Here is a 13,789-nt window from a genome sequence, read left to right as displayed (position 1 = left end):
CAAAAACACCCGCTCCCCAAACTCCAAACTCCAAACTCTAAACCCCAAACTCCCTCGCTCCTTCAAATACCTATACCTAGGTACCTACGAAACACACCCCAAAGCTTCCATCCCGCACCCTTGGCTTAATACCATGGCACAAGCGCAGAAATACACGCCGCTGGCGCAGACGTCGCCGCCGCGCGCGCGGACGGACTCGGATTCCGAGCACCGTGCGTCCCTGACGACAACACCACCAACGCGGCAGGCGCTACCGCGGTCCACGGGCGCACTAGCTTCCGCTTCTGCGGGAGGCCCGGCGGGAGACCCTACGCGAGGAAAGCACTACGACGACGACGGGCGGGTCTGTGTATGTGACTGCGACACTGCTGCGAGCGAGCGGCGTGGCGATACTGACGGCTTCTGCACCCGCGTCTTGAAGGGCCAGAGCGTTCGCAACTGCTACAACGAGCCCGTCGGGAGGGATTTGAGACTTGCGGGCTGCGAGGAGGACGAAGGGAGGGAAGACGTGAAGGTCTGCGCTCACTGCTACTACGTTGGAGATTTACACGCCCGAGACGGACACGCTCGAGACGGCTACGCTCGAGACGACCACGCCCACGTCACAGAAGACTACCCTAGAAAGCGCAAGAAAGCACGGCTTAACCACCACAGCCGCACGTGCTCGAGCTGCGTGTTCGAGGCTTTCCGGAGCGCGGTTGTTTGGGTACCTGGGATTGCGCGGCTGGGTGCTAAGATGGTGGGAGTGGGTGCTGGTGTTTTGGGGCGTGGAAATGGAGGGAACGGCCCTGCTGGTGGTTCTGGCAAGAGAGGTGTGGATGTTGAGAAGGGAGTGAAAGATGCGAATTCCGAGACGGGGAGCGATGGGTCGAGGGAGGAGGAGGGCGGCGTGAGACTGCTCACTGATGCAGCCGTCTCTGCTGCTGCTGCTGCTGCTGCTGCTGCTGCTTGCGCCACGACACTTGGTGGCAGGGCCACCACTGCCTACAGGTTCGTGGAGTGCTCTAACGAAGGGGTGTTTGAAGACGAGGACGAGGATATGGATGCCGAGGGCACCGTATTCGGGTTCGAGGGAACCACTGGAGCCAGCGCTTCACTTTCCGCAGCTGGATACCCATCCTTCGCCACAGGCACGCGCACACCTACACCGGGAAGCAGCACACGCGCGCACAAGGCTCGCAGTCCAAGAATCAGCGGCTTCTGCGTAAGCTTGCCCAGCGACGACGACATCTTCATGGACACGTCCACCGACACAGAAGACGCCACTCCAACCAACAAGAATACGCACACTTCCAAGTACACATCCACATCCACATCTACGTCTACATTGACAGCCTTCATGCGCGCCTGCACGCCGCCTACCACAGCGATCGCGGCTGCGACTAAGTCCTCAGCCAGCTGCGTCTTCATGGACCCCGCTGCGTCTCCCTCCCGCGCCTCGACGCCCGGGGACAGCGACGCCGCGCTCGACTACCTCTTCACCGGAAGTCCGGGCCCGAGCACGCACGAGCAGGGCGACGGCACGAACACTGACACCACCACCGTCGCCACCGACAACAACGAAGCTGACGACGATGTCCACACCACAACCGCCACCGCCACGCCCACACCGCCGCTCCCACACTACCGCGGCACCAACATCAACACCAACAACAGCAGCACGAAACCCAAAGCGCTCCCGCGCTTCTCGCTGCAGCTCGCACCACCGCCGCCTACGCCGTTGCTGAAGGACGAGGAGAAAGAGGACGCGCGCCCTGCTGCTAGAGAGAAGAGCGCGGCGGTCGTGGCGAGGGAGACGGCGCGCGCGTTTGCGAGGCGGGTGCGGAGGGGCGAGGTTGTGCCGCCGATGAGGGAGGATGCGCGCAGGTTTCGCGAGTGGGTTGCCGCGTATGCGCGTGCTGGGGGTGTGTGAGGGGGTGGGGGATGAGGGTGGATTCGGTTGTTTGCTTTGCTTTGCTGCCCTGGCTGAGTGATGAGTGAAGAGTGAAGAGTGAAGAGTGGTGCTGGAGCGGGCGGTAAGTAGGTAGGTCGAGTATCAGGTAGCCAATAGCAGTAGGTAGGTAGAAACCACCATGCACAACACCACCACTTAGGAGGTCGATCGAATGCGTATCTTTGTATACGTGTGATGGCTGCTCGATACCGTTTATATATTTGATATTCCCGTTAATATCCGTTCTGTCCAAGATGCAATACCCAGGGAATAGTATACTGAGGTGTGTAGAGCACAGGAGTAAGTGAAGGAGGACGTAAGTGTAAGTTGAGGTTGTCTTATCGCCTGCTTTTCCGCTTCACTCACGTAGGAAAACAGCAGCAGAAGAAAGCGCGCGCACGTAGCTAGCTAGGTGGTCGCGTGTACCTTGGCTTAGTCAGCAGCGCAGCGCCATCACCACCTCTCGTTCTGCGTGCGTCGTGCCTTCAGCTCAAGTAAGTGTTCTGGGCATACGTACAGCCAAGTACTCGAGCGAGCGGGTTTCTAGACCGCGCCACAGCCTTCCTTCTGGCGCGAGTGATGAGGTCAGCGGAGCAGCCTTGGTTGGCATGCATGCAGTGGTGTTGGTGTCGTCGCTGCGCCGCGCCTCCGAAGGCGGCTTAGCGGGCTCGCTGGCGGCGTCGTGGGCGGTGTCGTCGTCGTCTTCCTTGGCGCGGGGGGATCGGCTTTGAGCGGCTAGACAAGGTGGGCGCCGCGGCTCGGTGCGGGTTTGCGTACTACGAGTACCTAGCCACAGCCACCCACTAGAGTGCTTGCTTGCTTGCTTGTGGCGTGCTGGTGGTGTAGAGCAGGATGGGCTGTGGCTGTTGGTGCGGGCAAGCGCTATGCAGATGATCGGAACAGCTATGAAGCGCTCGGGGGTCAGGCCGATGGATGGCGTCTTCCTTCGTGCTGCTGCTGCTGCTCTGTTGGTAAGCACCTTGAGGGGTTGGGGATAGGCAGGTGCGTGGGTGATGGGTTTGAGGAGTGTGCGTCTGACATCTACTTACGCTGTTTCCTTTCCTTTCCTTTCCTTTCCTTTCTTCCATCTCTCCCTCCAGCACCAGACTCTCAAGCTTCATCGTTCTTCTCTCCCGCTCCCGCGCTCTCACTCTCACATGTCCACCCCAGCCCCAACCCCAAACCAGCCTAACCGTCAAGACGGGCCGCGTCGACGTTCCTCGGTCGCGCCAGCGCCAGCACCAGCACAGGCACGCGGCCTGACGGGAACAAGACGGCGTGCGCCGAGCTAGCGCGCAGCGGCGCAGCGGACTCGCGACCCCTCTCGCCGCTGCCTACTCTACTCTAGAGTCAGGGAGTACTTTGGTCGAGACTAAACGAGGCTAAACGGCCATCAGGCACGCGGCTTAGCGCCCGCGCATCCCTGGGCCCTGCCACTACCTGCGGTTGCTTCTCTGGCTCGTGCTGCTAACGTAGCTCGAGTAGGTAGGCTGATCCTCTGGGGGCTTCTGGCGCGGTGTATAAACTGAGGTAGGTGCGCTGGGGGGGCGCGTTGGGGTTTGTTCTGTATCTTTGCTGTCGCCGTCGCTGTCTCTGTCATTGCCGTTGCTATTAGGACGGTTTCTGCTATTTCTATTCTTTTTTCCATTTGCCGGGAAAAGGCTCGCTCCTTGTTGCGTGATTGCGCGCTGCTGCCCCGACACTCCTGCTCTAGCATGTGCCACTGAGCACTGTTCTTTGCCACACGGCACTGCTCCCTACCTACCTACCTACCTTACTGCATCCTATTCGACTGGCCAGCGCAAACGGCAAGCATGGCGAGCTTCGACGACGACTTCCAGACGGCGCTGGCGACAGAGTCCTGGTGTTTATACAGCATCGGCATCTCGATCATCTTCTTCCGGATGTGCGTACAACAACCCTCCAACCCATACCCCACGTCTCCAGCAACCAACCCGCTAACGCCCCAGCCCAGGTACGCGCGCACGTCGCGCATCGGCTTCAAGAAGCTCCAAGCAGACGACTACGTGATGGTCCTGGCAGCGGTGCGCCGACCCGCGCGCGCGTGACGAAAGCGTTCCCTTTTCGTCACGCCGCGCTCCCACCCCCCCTTGCCGTCCGCCCGCTTTTCTTCTGATGTCCGTGTGTGCGCGCAGGCTTGGTACACGCTGCTCGTGGGCAGCGTGAATGCCGTCGCGGCTGCTGGCGCGACAAATCTTCTTCGCCCCGGGGACCGCGTTGTCGAGTTCGCGGCTGACGAGGTTGCTACCCGTGTCGAGGGCGCGAAGATGGTCGTGCTTATGGAGCAGGTATGTTGGTGTGTACATACACATACACATACACACACACATATATATATCCAACACCAGCTCAACGCCCCTCCCCCCACCACTACCCCAACCACCCGCTAACTCCATCTCCAACGCCAGGCACAGCTGCACACCCTCGTACTACTCAGACTCTGCCTCCTGCTCCACTACACGCGGCTGATGCCCCCCGCCCCACCACCACCGACACCCCTGGCCCCAGCGCCGCAAAAACCGCACCCGCGCTCGCGCCTCCTGCACAGCCTCACGCGCGCTCTCGCCGCATACACGCTCGTCGGCTACCTCGCGATGCAGCTGGCCTTCTTCTGCGCCTGCATCCCTTTCGCCGCCAACTGGGCCCTGCCGGTCCCCCACCTGCAGTGCGCGACCCGCTCGGCCTTTGCCGGCACGCTGGCGGCGTTCGAACTCTCGGCTGACGGCGCGACTTTGGCGCTTGGGTTGCTGGTGCTGGGGATGGTGGGGCGTGGGGGAGGAGCGGGCTTGGCGGGGTTGTTGGGCTGGGGGGCAGCGGGGCTGTTCGTCGTGAGTGCTGTTCCTTTTTCCTTGGCTTGCCTTTCCTTCCCATCCCACCACCACTAACCCCCCATTCGCAGAGCCTCGCCCTCCTCCTCTCCCCGCTCCTCACCCTCGCCTCCCCAGCCACAAACGCCGCCCCCGCCCTCCTCTGGCTCCCCCGCGGCGCCTCCTACGCCGCCATCCTCCTCAACCTGCCCCTCCTCTGGCCGCTGCTGCGCGAATGGTTCCCTTGCCTGCGCACGCGCGGCGTGCCTGGCTCGGGCTGCGCCGACGACGGCTCCAGTGGCGGCGTGTACAGCCGCAACGTCTACAGCAGCCGGGGCGTGTATGGCGGGGGTGTGTACGGCCGCAAGGACGGATACGGTAAAGGTGGGTACAACGGCAGGGTAAGCGGCGTCTGGGACGGCACGCGCTACAGCAGCGTCGGCTTCAACGGCAGCTGGGAGCGGCGCGTATACGGTGGAGGCGGGAGGCGGGGGCGCAGACTGCGCAGCCGAGACGACATGCGCGCGGATGGCGGGGCCGGTGCGTCGCTAGAGGGGATTGAGGAGGTGGATGTTGAGATGGGGGATTTGGAGGATGTCAAGGACGTGGACGATGTCAAAGGCGGGTTGGATGCGTGCGCGCGTGTCGTGCTTGTTGAGGGCGGGTTGGGTAGGGGTGGCGACGCGAAAGTCGATCTGGTTCTTGACGCGGAAGTCGAGGACGTGGACGTCGCACACCACCATCACCACCAGCACGAAGCAGACGAGCCCAACGCCCCCACGCCCACGCCTACCGGCGGCATCAGGCGCGACGTCGTCATTGTCGTTGAGACGGCGACGACGTCGCGGACGCGTGCACGCTCGCGCTCAGGCGCCGTAGGTGACGAGGACGAGGACGAGGACGAGGACGGCGACGGCGACGGCGACGAAGACGAGGACGCGGGCTGGGTCAGGCGCGTCTGGGTTACTGGTGGTGGTGGTGGGTCTGCGTCTTAGGGGTAGAGGTAGGGGTAGGGGGTTAATCCACGCTTTTGATTGTTTATTTTTACTTTTACTTTTCTTCTTTCGTTGGGAGTTATGGTTTATGGTTCATGGGGTTTGGGGGTTTGGGAGGTGTTTTGGGGTGCGTTGGTGTTGCTTGGGTGGTACACTGCAAGGAATTCAGAGATCTACCTACCTACCTACCTACCTACCTACCTACCTTATCGAACATTTACATATATATAAACCCGCCCAAACCCCACACACGCACGCACTACAACTTGGCCTCCCCCCCCTTCTTCCCACCCCTCCCCTCCTTCCCCTTCCCCTTCTTCGCACCAGCAGCCTGCCACCCAAACTCGAGCTTCCCGCCCCTGCCACTCTCGACAACCACATTCACGACGACCGGCACCCGGGCCTTAAAGCCCGCCTCCGTAGCGGCTGCCAGCTCCTCTGCCGTGCGCACAAAGAAGCCCAATCCCCCGCACGCTTGCGCGAGCTTCTCGTAGCGCACTTCGTAGCCGAGGCTTGTGCTGCGGAGGTGGGGTTGGGGTTGTCGCGAAGACGGATCTGCGCCGTCTTTCCCAGCCGCCCCATGCGGATTCAGCGTAGCCTCCTGCAAGCGCACCCACTCCTCCGCGCTGTCACTGTCCCCGTGATACACGCCGCCGTTATTGACCACAAACACCAGCACGTCCATGCGATACCGCGCCATCGTCTCGATCTCCATCGCGCTAAACCCAAACGCCGAATCCCCCTCAATGGCGACGATCTTCTTCCGGGACGGAGGGGCGGTCCGCAAGCCTGCTGCCGCTGCAGGGCTGTTGTACGCCTCGTGCGCCGCGATCGCGTAGCCCAGGCCGACGCCCATGGTCGCGGACGTGCCCGCGTCGAGGCGCAGGCGCGGGTGCTCGACTGGGAACGCCGACCGGCTGATGTCCATGGTGTTTGCGCCCTCGGAGACGTAGACGACGGCGCCGTCGGCGGGGGGCGAGAGCTTGTGCAGCGTGTGCTTGATGGTGGCGAAGGCGTGGGCGTAGCTCAGGGGCTGCGAGGGTGTGGCTGCGGCTTGCGCGGCTTTGGCTTCGTTCTTGCGGCGCGCGGCTGTGAGCGCTTTCACAAACGCAGAGTCCGTGGCGTTGTAGCGCCAGTTCGAGAGCTGCTGCTGCAGCTGCGGCACTACGATGCGCAGGTCGCCGACGATGCTCGTCTCCGGGTCCCCGCGGTTGCGGCCCACTTCCTCGACCGCGATGTCGACCTGGATGAAGCGCGCAGCCGGGTTCCACTTGGGCGCCTCGCCAAAGTGCAAGATCCAGTTGAGGCGCGCGCCCAGGACGAGCACGACATCGGCGTGCTGCAGCGCCGTCGAGCGCGCCGACGCCGCGTTCAGCGGATGCGAGTCCGGCACGACGCCCTTGCCCATGGGGCTGGGCAGGAACGGCAGCGACGTGCGCTCAATGAGCTCGCGGATCTCGACTTCGGCCTGCGCGTACGCGGCGCCCTTGCCGATGACGACGAGCGGGGCCTTGGCCGAGCGCAGCAGCTCCGCCACGGCGAACAGGCGCGCGCTGTCGCCGGCGCTGGGAGGCGGTGCCGGCAGGAGGCGCGCATGCGGAATGTCGTGGGCGTCGTCGGCGGCGGCCGTGCCTTGGATAATATCCGCGGGCAGGTCCACAAACGCCGTGCCCGGCCGGCCGTACCACGACGACCGGTACGCCGTTTCTATGCTCTGCGGGATGGCGTCCAGGCTCGGCGGGCGGACGGCGAGCTTCGTGTGCGGCGCGAGCAGGGCCACGGCGTCGAGCTCCTGGAAGGCGCCCTTGTGGACGAGGTGGGTTTCGCTGGACCCAGCAAGCAGCAGGAGAGGAAAGGCGTTGGCGTGGGCATTGCCGACCTGCAGCAGCGTAGGTAGCTTGTCAGCGTCTAGAAATAGGTACGGTAGGTTCTGCCTCAGTAGTATCCGAGCTCTGACGTACCCCGGCCATGGCGTGCAGCACTCCCGGCCCGCCCACGACGAGGCACACGCCCGGCTTGCCCGTCAGATAGCCATATGCCGTGGCAGCGTAGCCGGCGGCCTGCTCGTTGCGGAAGCCGATGAAGCGGATGCCCAGGTTGATGGCCTGCTCGGCGATGTCGACGACGGGGATGCCCACGATGCCGAAGATGACGGTGACGCCCAGGTCGCGCAGCGCGCGGGCGATGAGATAGCTCCCGGAAGACGCTTCTGGAGCCATTGGGACGGTTTTTTTTTTTTTTCTTTGCAGAGGTTGGATTGGATTGATACAGGTTCAGGGCCTCCAGGGCCTACTCCTACATGGTGGTGCGCTAGGTCGTGTCAGTCGTGGTGGTGCCGTAGAGCCGATGTCAACTGCCCGCCACACGATGCCGGGTGCCGATGACGCGATACCGATGTCCGCTTACCTCATGTACATGGAAATAGGTATCCAAATACAAAGCATTCGATAAAAATAAAGTCCTTGCTAAATTTTAGCTATCATCGTTCAGCGCCTGCACAAATAAATACTCGCGACGCGTACTGTACAACGATCGCCCCTCCACTTTTGAACCCGCATGGTGCCGCTAGCACAACAGCAGCACGCTGAAAGCACAACAACGCCTCCCAACACCTCCAAGTCAATGTCCTCACCAAGCACACTCCCCACTCAAACCGCCCTCTTCCGCATCCCGACATCCAACCCCAACGGCTTCCTCAAAAAGCCCTCTCTCGTCTCCAACACGCTCTGCCTCAGCTCAAAATCATAGCGTCTAAACACGGTGCTCACAATAAGCGCGAGCTCCATCTCGGCCACATTGCGGCCCACGCACGCGCGCGGCCCAAAGCTAAACGGTATAAACGCCGCCTTCTGCGTCTCCGACACCTTCTCCCAGCGCTCGGGGCGGAAGTCGTCGGCGTCGGGGCCCCAGATCTCCTTGCTGTGGTGGATCGTGTACGCGGGCACCGACAGCACCGTGCCTTGGGGGAAATGGTGGCCGCGGAGCTCGATGCCCGCTGCGGTGGTGACTATGCGTGGGAGCCCGAGGGACGAGGTGCTGTGGATGCGCATGGTTTCTTTGATGACGGCGTCGAGGCTGGGTGGCCATGTTAGCGCCGGTGCTTGAGAGCCTTTGCTCGTGCAAGCGATGAATACGCCACGACGGAAAAAAAGAAAGACCAAACTTACTAGGGCAGGTCCCTGACCTGCGCAAACTCGGGCACCGTGTCGATGTCAGGAATCGCTGCGTCCAGCTCCTGCTGCAACTTCTTGACCACATGCGGGTTCTTCAAGCAGTGGAACAGCAGCGCGCAGCTGGTGTTGCTGGTCGTGTCCGAGCCGGCAATGAGCTGCGTCAGAGCTTCAGCGGTGAGTTCCTGGCGGCCCAGCTTCTCGCCCTTCTCATCCTTGCCCTCCATGAGGCGCGCAAGCAGGTCCACACGGTCAACCTTATCCGCATTGGCCAGACGCTGGTTAACGCGTGCGACGGCAATACCGGCCAGGTTTTCCACGGCCTGCATGCCCTTGGAGAAGAACGGGTCGGGGAAGTACTTTGCGTACGGCTTGATCTGGGGCAGGCAGCCAATGGTTCTGCGATGGACCTATCAGCAAACATATCCCCGCGCATTCCAAGCACGAAGGCCCCAGCATCCACTCACCCCGAAACCTCGCCCCTGCGGTTCAAGACCTCAATAGCCGGCGCGAACTTGGGCGGGCTATCCGGCGTCTCCCTGACCTCCGCCATATCGCGGCCTTCCTTGAGCATGCCAAAGGGGGCACCAAACGCGAGATCGCCAATAATATCAAAAGCGAGGTAGTTGAACCAGTGCAGGGCGTCCAAGCCCGCATATCCGCTGGACACCGAGCCCGCCATGCGGTCCCACTGCAGCACCAGCTGCTCGAGGTTATGGTGCATGTACTGCTCGAACTGGCCAATGGACTTTGCGCTAAACGTGTGGGCGACCGTCTTGCGCTTGCGCGTGTGCTCGGCGCGGTCGCGCGTGTTGAACAGGCCGCGCTGGATCGAGACGAAGGCGTCGTAGTACTCGCTGCGGGAGGACGTGGACCAGTAAGCTCATTGTGTCCACGCGCTGCGTCCGAAGGCTGGTATACGCACCTCTTCAGAAACCCATTGCCGTGCCCGTAGATGGCGGGGATGGCGTCCGCGTCCGCGACCGACACGTGGTGCGGCTGGATGCGCACCAGCTTGCCGTATTTCTCGTGCGCCTCGTTGACGGCGAGGTAGCGCCGTCCCTTGCGGCACTGGAACAGCAGCCACAGGTTCGTGAACTGCGCGGGAAAAGGGCCGGGGATGTCGCGGATGGACCAGTTGCGAAGATACGGCAGGAGGTAGTAAAGGACGGGCACGGCTAGCAGGGCATAAGGCGTGAAGAGGGCTTCGACGAGGCCCATGGCTGAAGCTTTTTGCGTTGGTGGTGGTTGTGGTGGTAGACAATAATAGGTAAAGGCCGCGAAGGATTCTGCAGCAGCTGCGGAGCTCAGTCCCTAGGTTACCTTATGAGTATGATGAAGACGATAAAGCCGGAGACGCAACGCCCACACACACACACACACACACCCAGGCCCGCAGGCCCTTATATCGTGCCTCGATCGCGACGGCTAGCAGCGGGGAGGGCATACGTAGCACGCGCAACCAGAGCTCAAGCTCCTCCCCCTCCACTCTCGCGCCAGCCAATCACGTCCCCGCTGACGCCGCTGGCCTGCCGCGCCCGCCCTCCGAAGCGGCGCGCCCGCATAACCGACTGCCGTGGCACGCGCTGCGAGAGCGGCAGATGGGCTTGCCCGCTGTTCCCCGCATCCGCGATCGCCCTAATTGTGGGGTTGCTGTTGTCTCTTTCTCTCTGCTTCTTCCTCACCATGGCCCGCCTGCTTCGGCGCCTAGCTAGCTTCCTTCCCGCACCATGCCTCATGACTCGCACTAGTTACAGCATCTATATTAGTACCTAGCGTGTACGCGTCCATGCCCTGTGCGAACTTTTTACGCGTCCCCAACCGCCCTCTTTGCCGTATCCTGTGCGTTATCAATCGCTGTATGCATAAAAGCCGATCATAAGTCGTGCTACCACGTACAGGGCTACCGACATCACTTCCCGGAGACACATCCGTCCCGGACACCGCACTTTAACTGTGTGTACTGTTATATAGACGATAATGATAGGTATCGATATTGCTATGGTGAAATGAAAGCCCGTGGGCCATGTGTATCCAAAGTGTAGTAGTCTGTCTACGCAACCAAAAAGATCATATGCAACCAGGTATCAAAAAACATTAGGAAGCTGGGGGCGAAAAACGAAAACGGAAGCAACAGCTTCCTAGGAAGTTGAGCACGGTGGGTCTGTGTCTGTCTCCCCTACGCAGTCGCCACGTCCTTTACGCTCATGTCCCCAGTCTGGCGATGCACCTCCTCGATCCACTCGCCAGCACTGGCATCGACTCCGGTGCGCGCGCGATGGTCGCCCATGTCGTCGACCTCGATGCGGCCGTTCATCCGCTTGTACGGCTGCAGGTCCTGGCACTCGCTGGGCATCTTGCACGCGCGGCGCGCCTCCTCGGGCGCCGTGCGCCAGATCACCTCGCGCACTTCTTTGCCCACCTTGTCCAGTGCGTCCATGGCCCAGATGACGTCGAGGTGCTCGTACCCCTCGATGATCTTGCTGTGCACCACGTCGACGTAGGGCTCGCGGCCGCACTCGAAGCGCCGCAGTAGTCGCCGCCCGTCGACGAGGTCGTCGTTGCCTGCCACCCATAGCGCCATCGGCGGAACCCGCTCATCGTACCATGCGTGGCGGCCGCGGTGGTCGTAGTGCCCGCGATTATCGTTGCCTTCGCCTTCGGCTGGGCTCTGGCTACGGGAAGAAGAGCTCGACGAGGGCGAATCGTCGCGGCGCTCTGTCGAGTGCTCGTTGCGTGAGCCGTGGCGGTAGTACTGGCGCATCTTTTCCTGGCGTTCGGCCATGTCGTCTTCCTTCTCTTCCATCTCCTTCTCTCGGCGCGTCGCCAGAATACACTTCTGCCTTGCGAAGCACTCACGTCCGAGCCACCAGCGCATGCTTTCAGACGAGACGAAAACGGGTGCAAATTGAAACATGCGATTGCGTAGATCCTTTTCCCAACGCTCGTCGGTCCAGTTAAACAGGAAGGAGAAGATGCGGTAGCCCATAGCACCATAGAATTTGCCAGGAAGAATCTTGTGCATATGCATCATGAAAGGGATAAAGGCATGGATGCCAAAGATTACACGGAACATGCCTGGGCTAATCACCTGCATGAACTTGAAGTACATCTTCCCGATCAGGGGACCCGCGTACACCGCCGGGGCGAGCGCACAGAAAACACTTATCTTCTCGCCAATCTCTGGTCGCTGTTCTTTCGCCAGCATGACAAAGGTTTCCGTTGTTCCTTGCGAGTGGGCTATGAGGGCGAGCTTCTCGAATCCAGTTTCGGACAGAACGCGGGAAATGAGCGCGGGCAAGTCCATGACGCCCATTTGGCGGATATTCCATGCCCACATCCGAGGATCCTCGTACTTGAGCATGTTGTGGCGCGGAGTGAAGCCGCAGCGGTTGTTTCCCAACCAGACATCATAGCCAGACTTGGCCAGGAAAAAAGCCATACTCTTGTCGTCATTGGAGCAGAAAGCTCCAGATGATTGTAAAAGACCGTGCATCATGAGAACCGGGTACTTCCTCTGTCCAAAGGGGAACTGGGAGCCAGAAGCACCGTTCTTGGCTCCCTCAGCAGCAAAGCCTGGGCGGAAGATTTCCGGAGAATGGGGACCCTTGTCCGGCGAGGATGCGGGGCGGTAGTCGCGTGGATCGTAAATATGCCACAGCTCTATTATGAAGCCGTCTTCCGTCTGAACCAAAAAAGTCTCGCAGTCTAAACCAACCCTCCGCGCATAGTAACTAACGTCGCAGACCAGCGGATCAGGCCCGCCTTCCATAATTGGATAGTCTTCTGTCGAGTCGGTGGCATGCTCTTTATCCGGACACTTCTCGTTCCTCTGTTGACGTTGCTTCCATGCTTTTTCTGCTTTCTTCCTCGCCTCTTTCCTCCTCAATTCCTCTTCGTAGAATGGCCGGTACTGATTAGGATCCCTGAAAGTTATTTTTCTCCACAACCATTTGCAGAGAAGGGGTATACTGGTGAACATTGCGCCTAACAGAATGACAATTAAGAAAACAAAGGAAAGGATAGCTGAAGAAAATCTAAAACCCCAACATTGCATGTTACGCAAAAAAGTAGGTGGGCCGTACATTGGCAGTGGGGGGAATAGGGGATTCGTCCTCGATGGTGGGACGGCGTCCCTTAGTGTCGCATCTGGTTTGGAACCATCTCTCTCGGACATGGCCGAACTGCTTGGCTTTGCGCCGTGTACGGTTCCATCATTGGTCTCACGCGAACTGGGATCGACAGGCTTGTTTTGCGAAGGGTCGCGGTTGTCGAGGACGTCCCTGAGTTTGTTGAGTTTGATGGCCTCCTCGACGGGCACGGCGGGCAGGCGGCCGCCATTGGCCGTGGCGATGACAGGGTCCTGGCTAGTAATAAACTTGGCTTCGACTGCGTGAGTCGAGCCCTCCCGCTGGTTCTCCTGGTCGACGGTGTACTGGCCAAGGTGCTCGGACTGGTGTGCGAATTCTATGGCGGGCTGCGCCTTGGAGGACATGGAGGAGAGTTTCTGCTTCGCTTTGGCAGCGACGGTCTGGGTTCTGGAGGCCATTGTTGCGGGAGACGGGAGGGCGGGCGGAGCGGGTATCATAAGGGCCTCGGGGGCGCCGAGTTTGGAGGTGATTTCATGGGTGGAAAAGTGGAAAGGTTGAGGGGAAGCAGGGCGGAGGTAAAATGGCGGCAGATGAACGCATGGAAGCGGACAAGATCAGCCGTTACTCGCCGCGATGGAACCAGGGACGGCGGCGCCGCATGACGTAGTGGTTGTTGGAAGCGCGGCCGTAAATTTTCAGCTGTCAACGTGCGGCTTTTGCTTGGACCCAACAAGCCTCACGCGCGCGTCTCACATGAAGATCCCGCCTCAGC

At 60.9% G+C, this 13,789-nt stretch overlaps 5 protein-coding genes across 5 annotated transcripts; 2 read left to right on the top strand and 3 right to left on the bottom strand.

The window, feature by feature from the left end:
* Positions 1 to 133: 133 nt before the first annotated feature.
* Positions 134 to 1,912, top strand: K452DRAFT_304473 (uncharacterized protein; the record flags this gene model as incomplete). Its single annotated transcript, XM_033542823.1, has 1 exon — positions 134 to 1,912. The coding sequence occupies one exon, from the start codon at positions 134 to 136 to the stop codon at positions 1,910 to 1,912; it is 1,779 nt and encodes a 592-aa protein (XP_033402221.1).
* Positions 1,913 to 3,747: 1,835 nt separating this feature from the next.
* On the top strand, positions 3,748 to 5,756 carry K452DRAFT_294079 (uncharacterized protein; the record flags this gene model as incomplete). Its single annotated transcript, XM_033541655.1, has 5 exons — positions 3,748 to 3,839; positions 3,909 to 3,978; positions 4,090 to 4,242; positions 4,363 to 4,782; positions 4,854 to 5,756. The coding sequence occupies 5 exons, from the start codon at positions 3,748 to 3,750 to the stop codon at positions 5,754 to 5,756; spliced, it is 1,638 nt and encodes a 545-aa protein (XP_033402220.1).
* A 259-nt stretch (positions 5,757 to 6,015) lies between these two features.
* Positions 6,016 to 7,975, bottom strand: K452DRAFT_218884 (uncharacterized protein; the record flags this gene model as incomplete). Its single annotated transcript, XM_033536384.1, has 2 exons — positions 6,016 to 7,635; positions 7,718 to 7,975. 2 exons carry the CDS (start codon positions 7,973 to 7,975, stop codon positions 6,016 to 6,018), a joined length of 1,878 nt encoding a protein of 625 aa, XP_033402219.1.
* Positions 7,976 to 8,404: 429 nt separating this feature from the next.
* On the bottom strand, positions 8,405 to 10,147 carry K452DRAFT_304470 (uncharacterized protein; the record flags this gene model as incomplete). Its single annotated transcript, XM_033542822.1, has 4 exons — positions 8,405 to 8,831; positions 8,924 to 9,325; positions 9,394 to 9,783; positions 9,852 to 10,147. 4 exons carry the CDS (start codon positions 10,145 to 10,147, stop codon positions 8,405 to 8,407), a joined length of 1,515 nt encoding a protein of 504 aa, XP_033402218.1.
* Positions 10,148 to 10,911: 764 nt separating this feature from the next.
* Positions 10,912 to 13,554, bottom strand: K452DRAFT_314775 (uncharacterized protein). Its single transcript, XM_033543794.1, has 2 exons — positions 13,012 to 13,554; positions 10,912 to 12,852 (listed from the first exon to the last, which is right to left on the bottom strand). The coding sequence occupies exons 1-2, from the start codon at positions 13,512 to 13,514 to the stop codon at positions 11,106 to 11,108; spliced, it is 2,250 nt and encodes a 749-aa protein (XP_033402217.1). The 5' UTR covers positions 13,515 to 13,554; the 3' UTR covers positions 10,912 to 11,105.
* Between the last annotated feature and the right edge of the window lie 235 nt (positions 13,555 to 13,789).

The sequence above is a fragment of the Aplosporella prunicola genome, assembly GCF_010093885.1.
Source record: "Aplosporella prunicola CBS 121167 unplaced genomic scaffold K452scaffold_2, whole genome shotgun sequence".
Classification (NCBI taxonomy): Eukaryota; Fungi; Ascomycota; class Dothideomycetes; order Botryosphaeriales; family Aplosporellaceae; genus Aplosporella; species Aplosporella prunicola.
Note: the sequence above shows the minus strand (reverse complement) of the source record. Positions and strands in the feature narration are given on the sequence as shown.

Bases quoted from the DNA above. Each gene is read 5' to 3' on its own strand.
- K452DRAFT_314775 (XM_033543794.1), bottom strand. From the start codon at position 13,514: ATGATACCCGCTCCGCCCGCCCTCCCGTCTCCCGCAACAATGGCCTCC. The intron at 12,853-13,011 runs GTACGGCCCACC...AATAACTTTCAG, and splicing joins CTATTCCCCCCACTGCCAAT to GGATCCTAATCAGTACCGGC.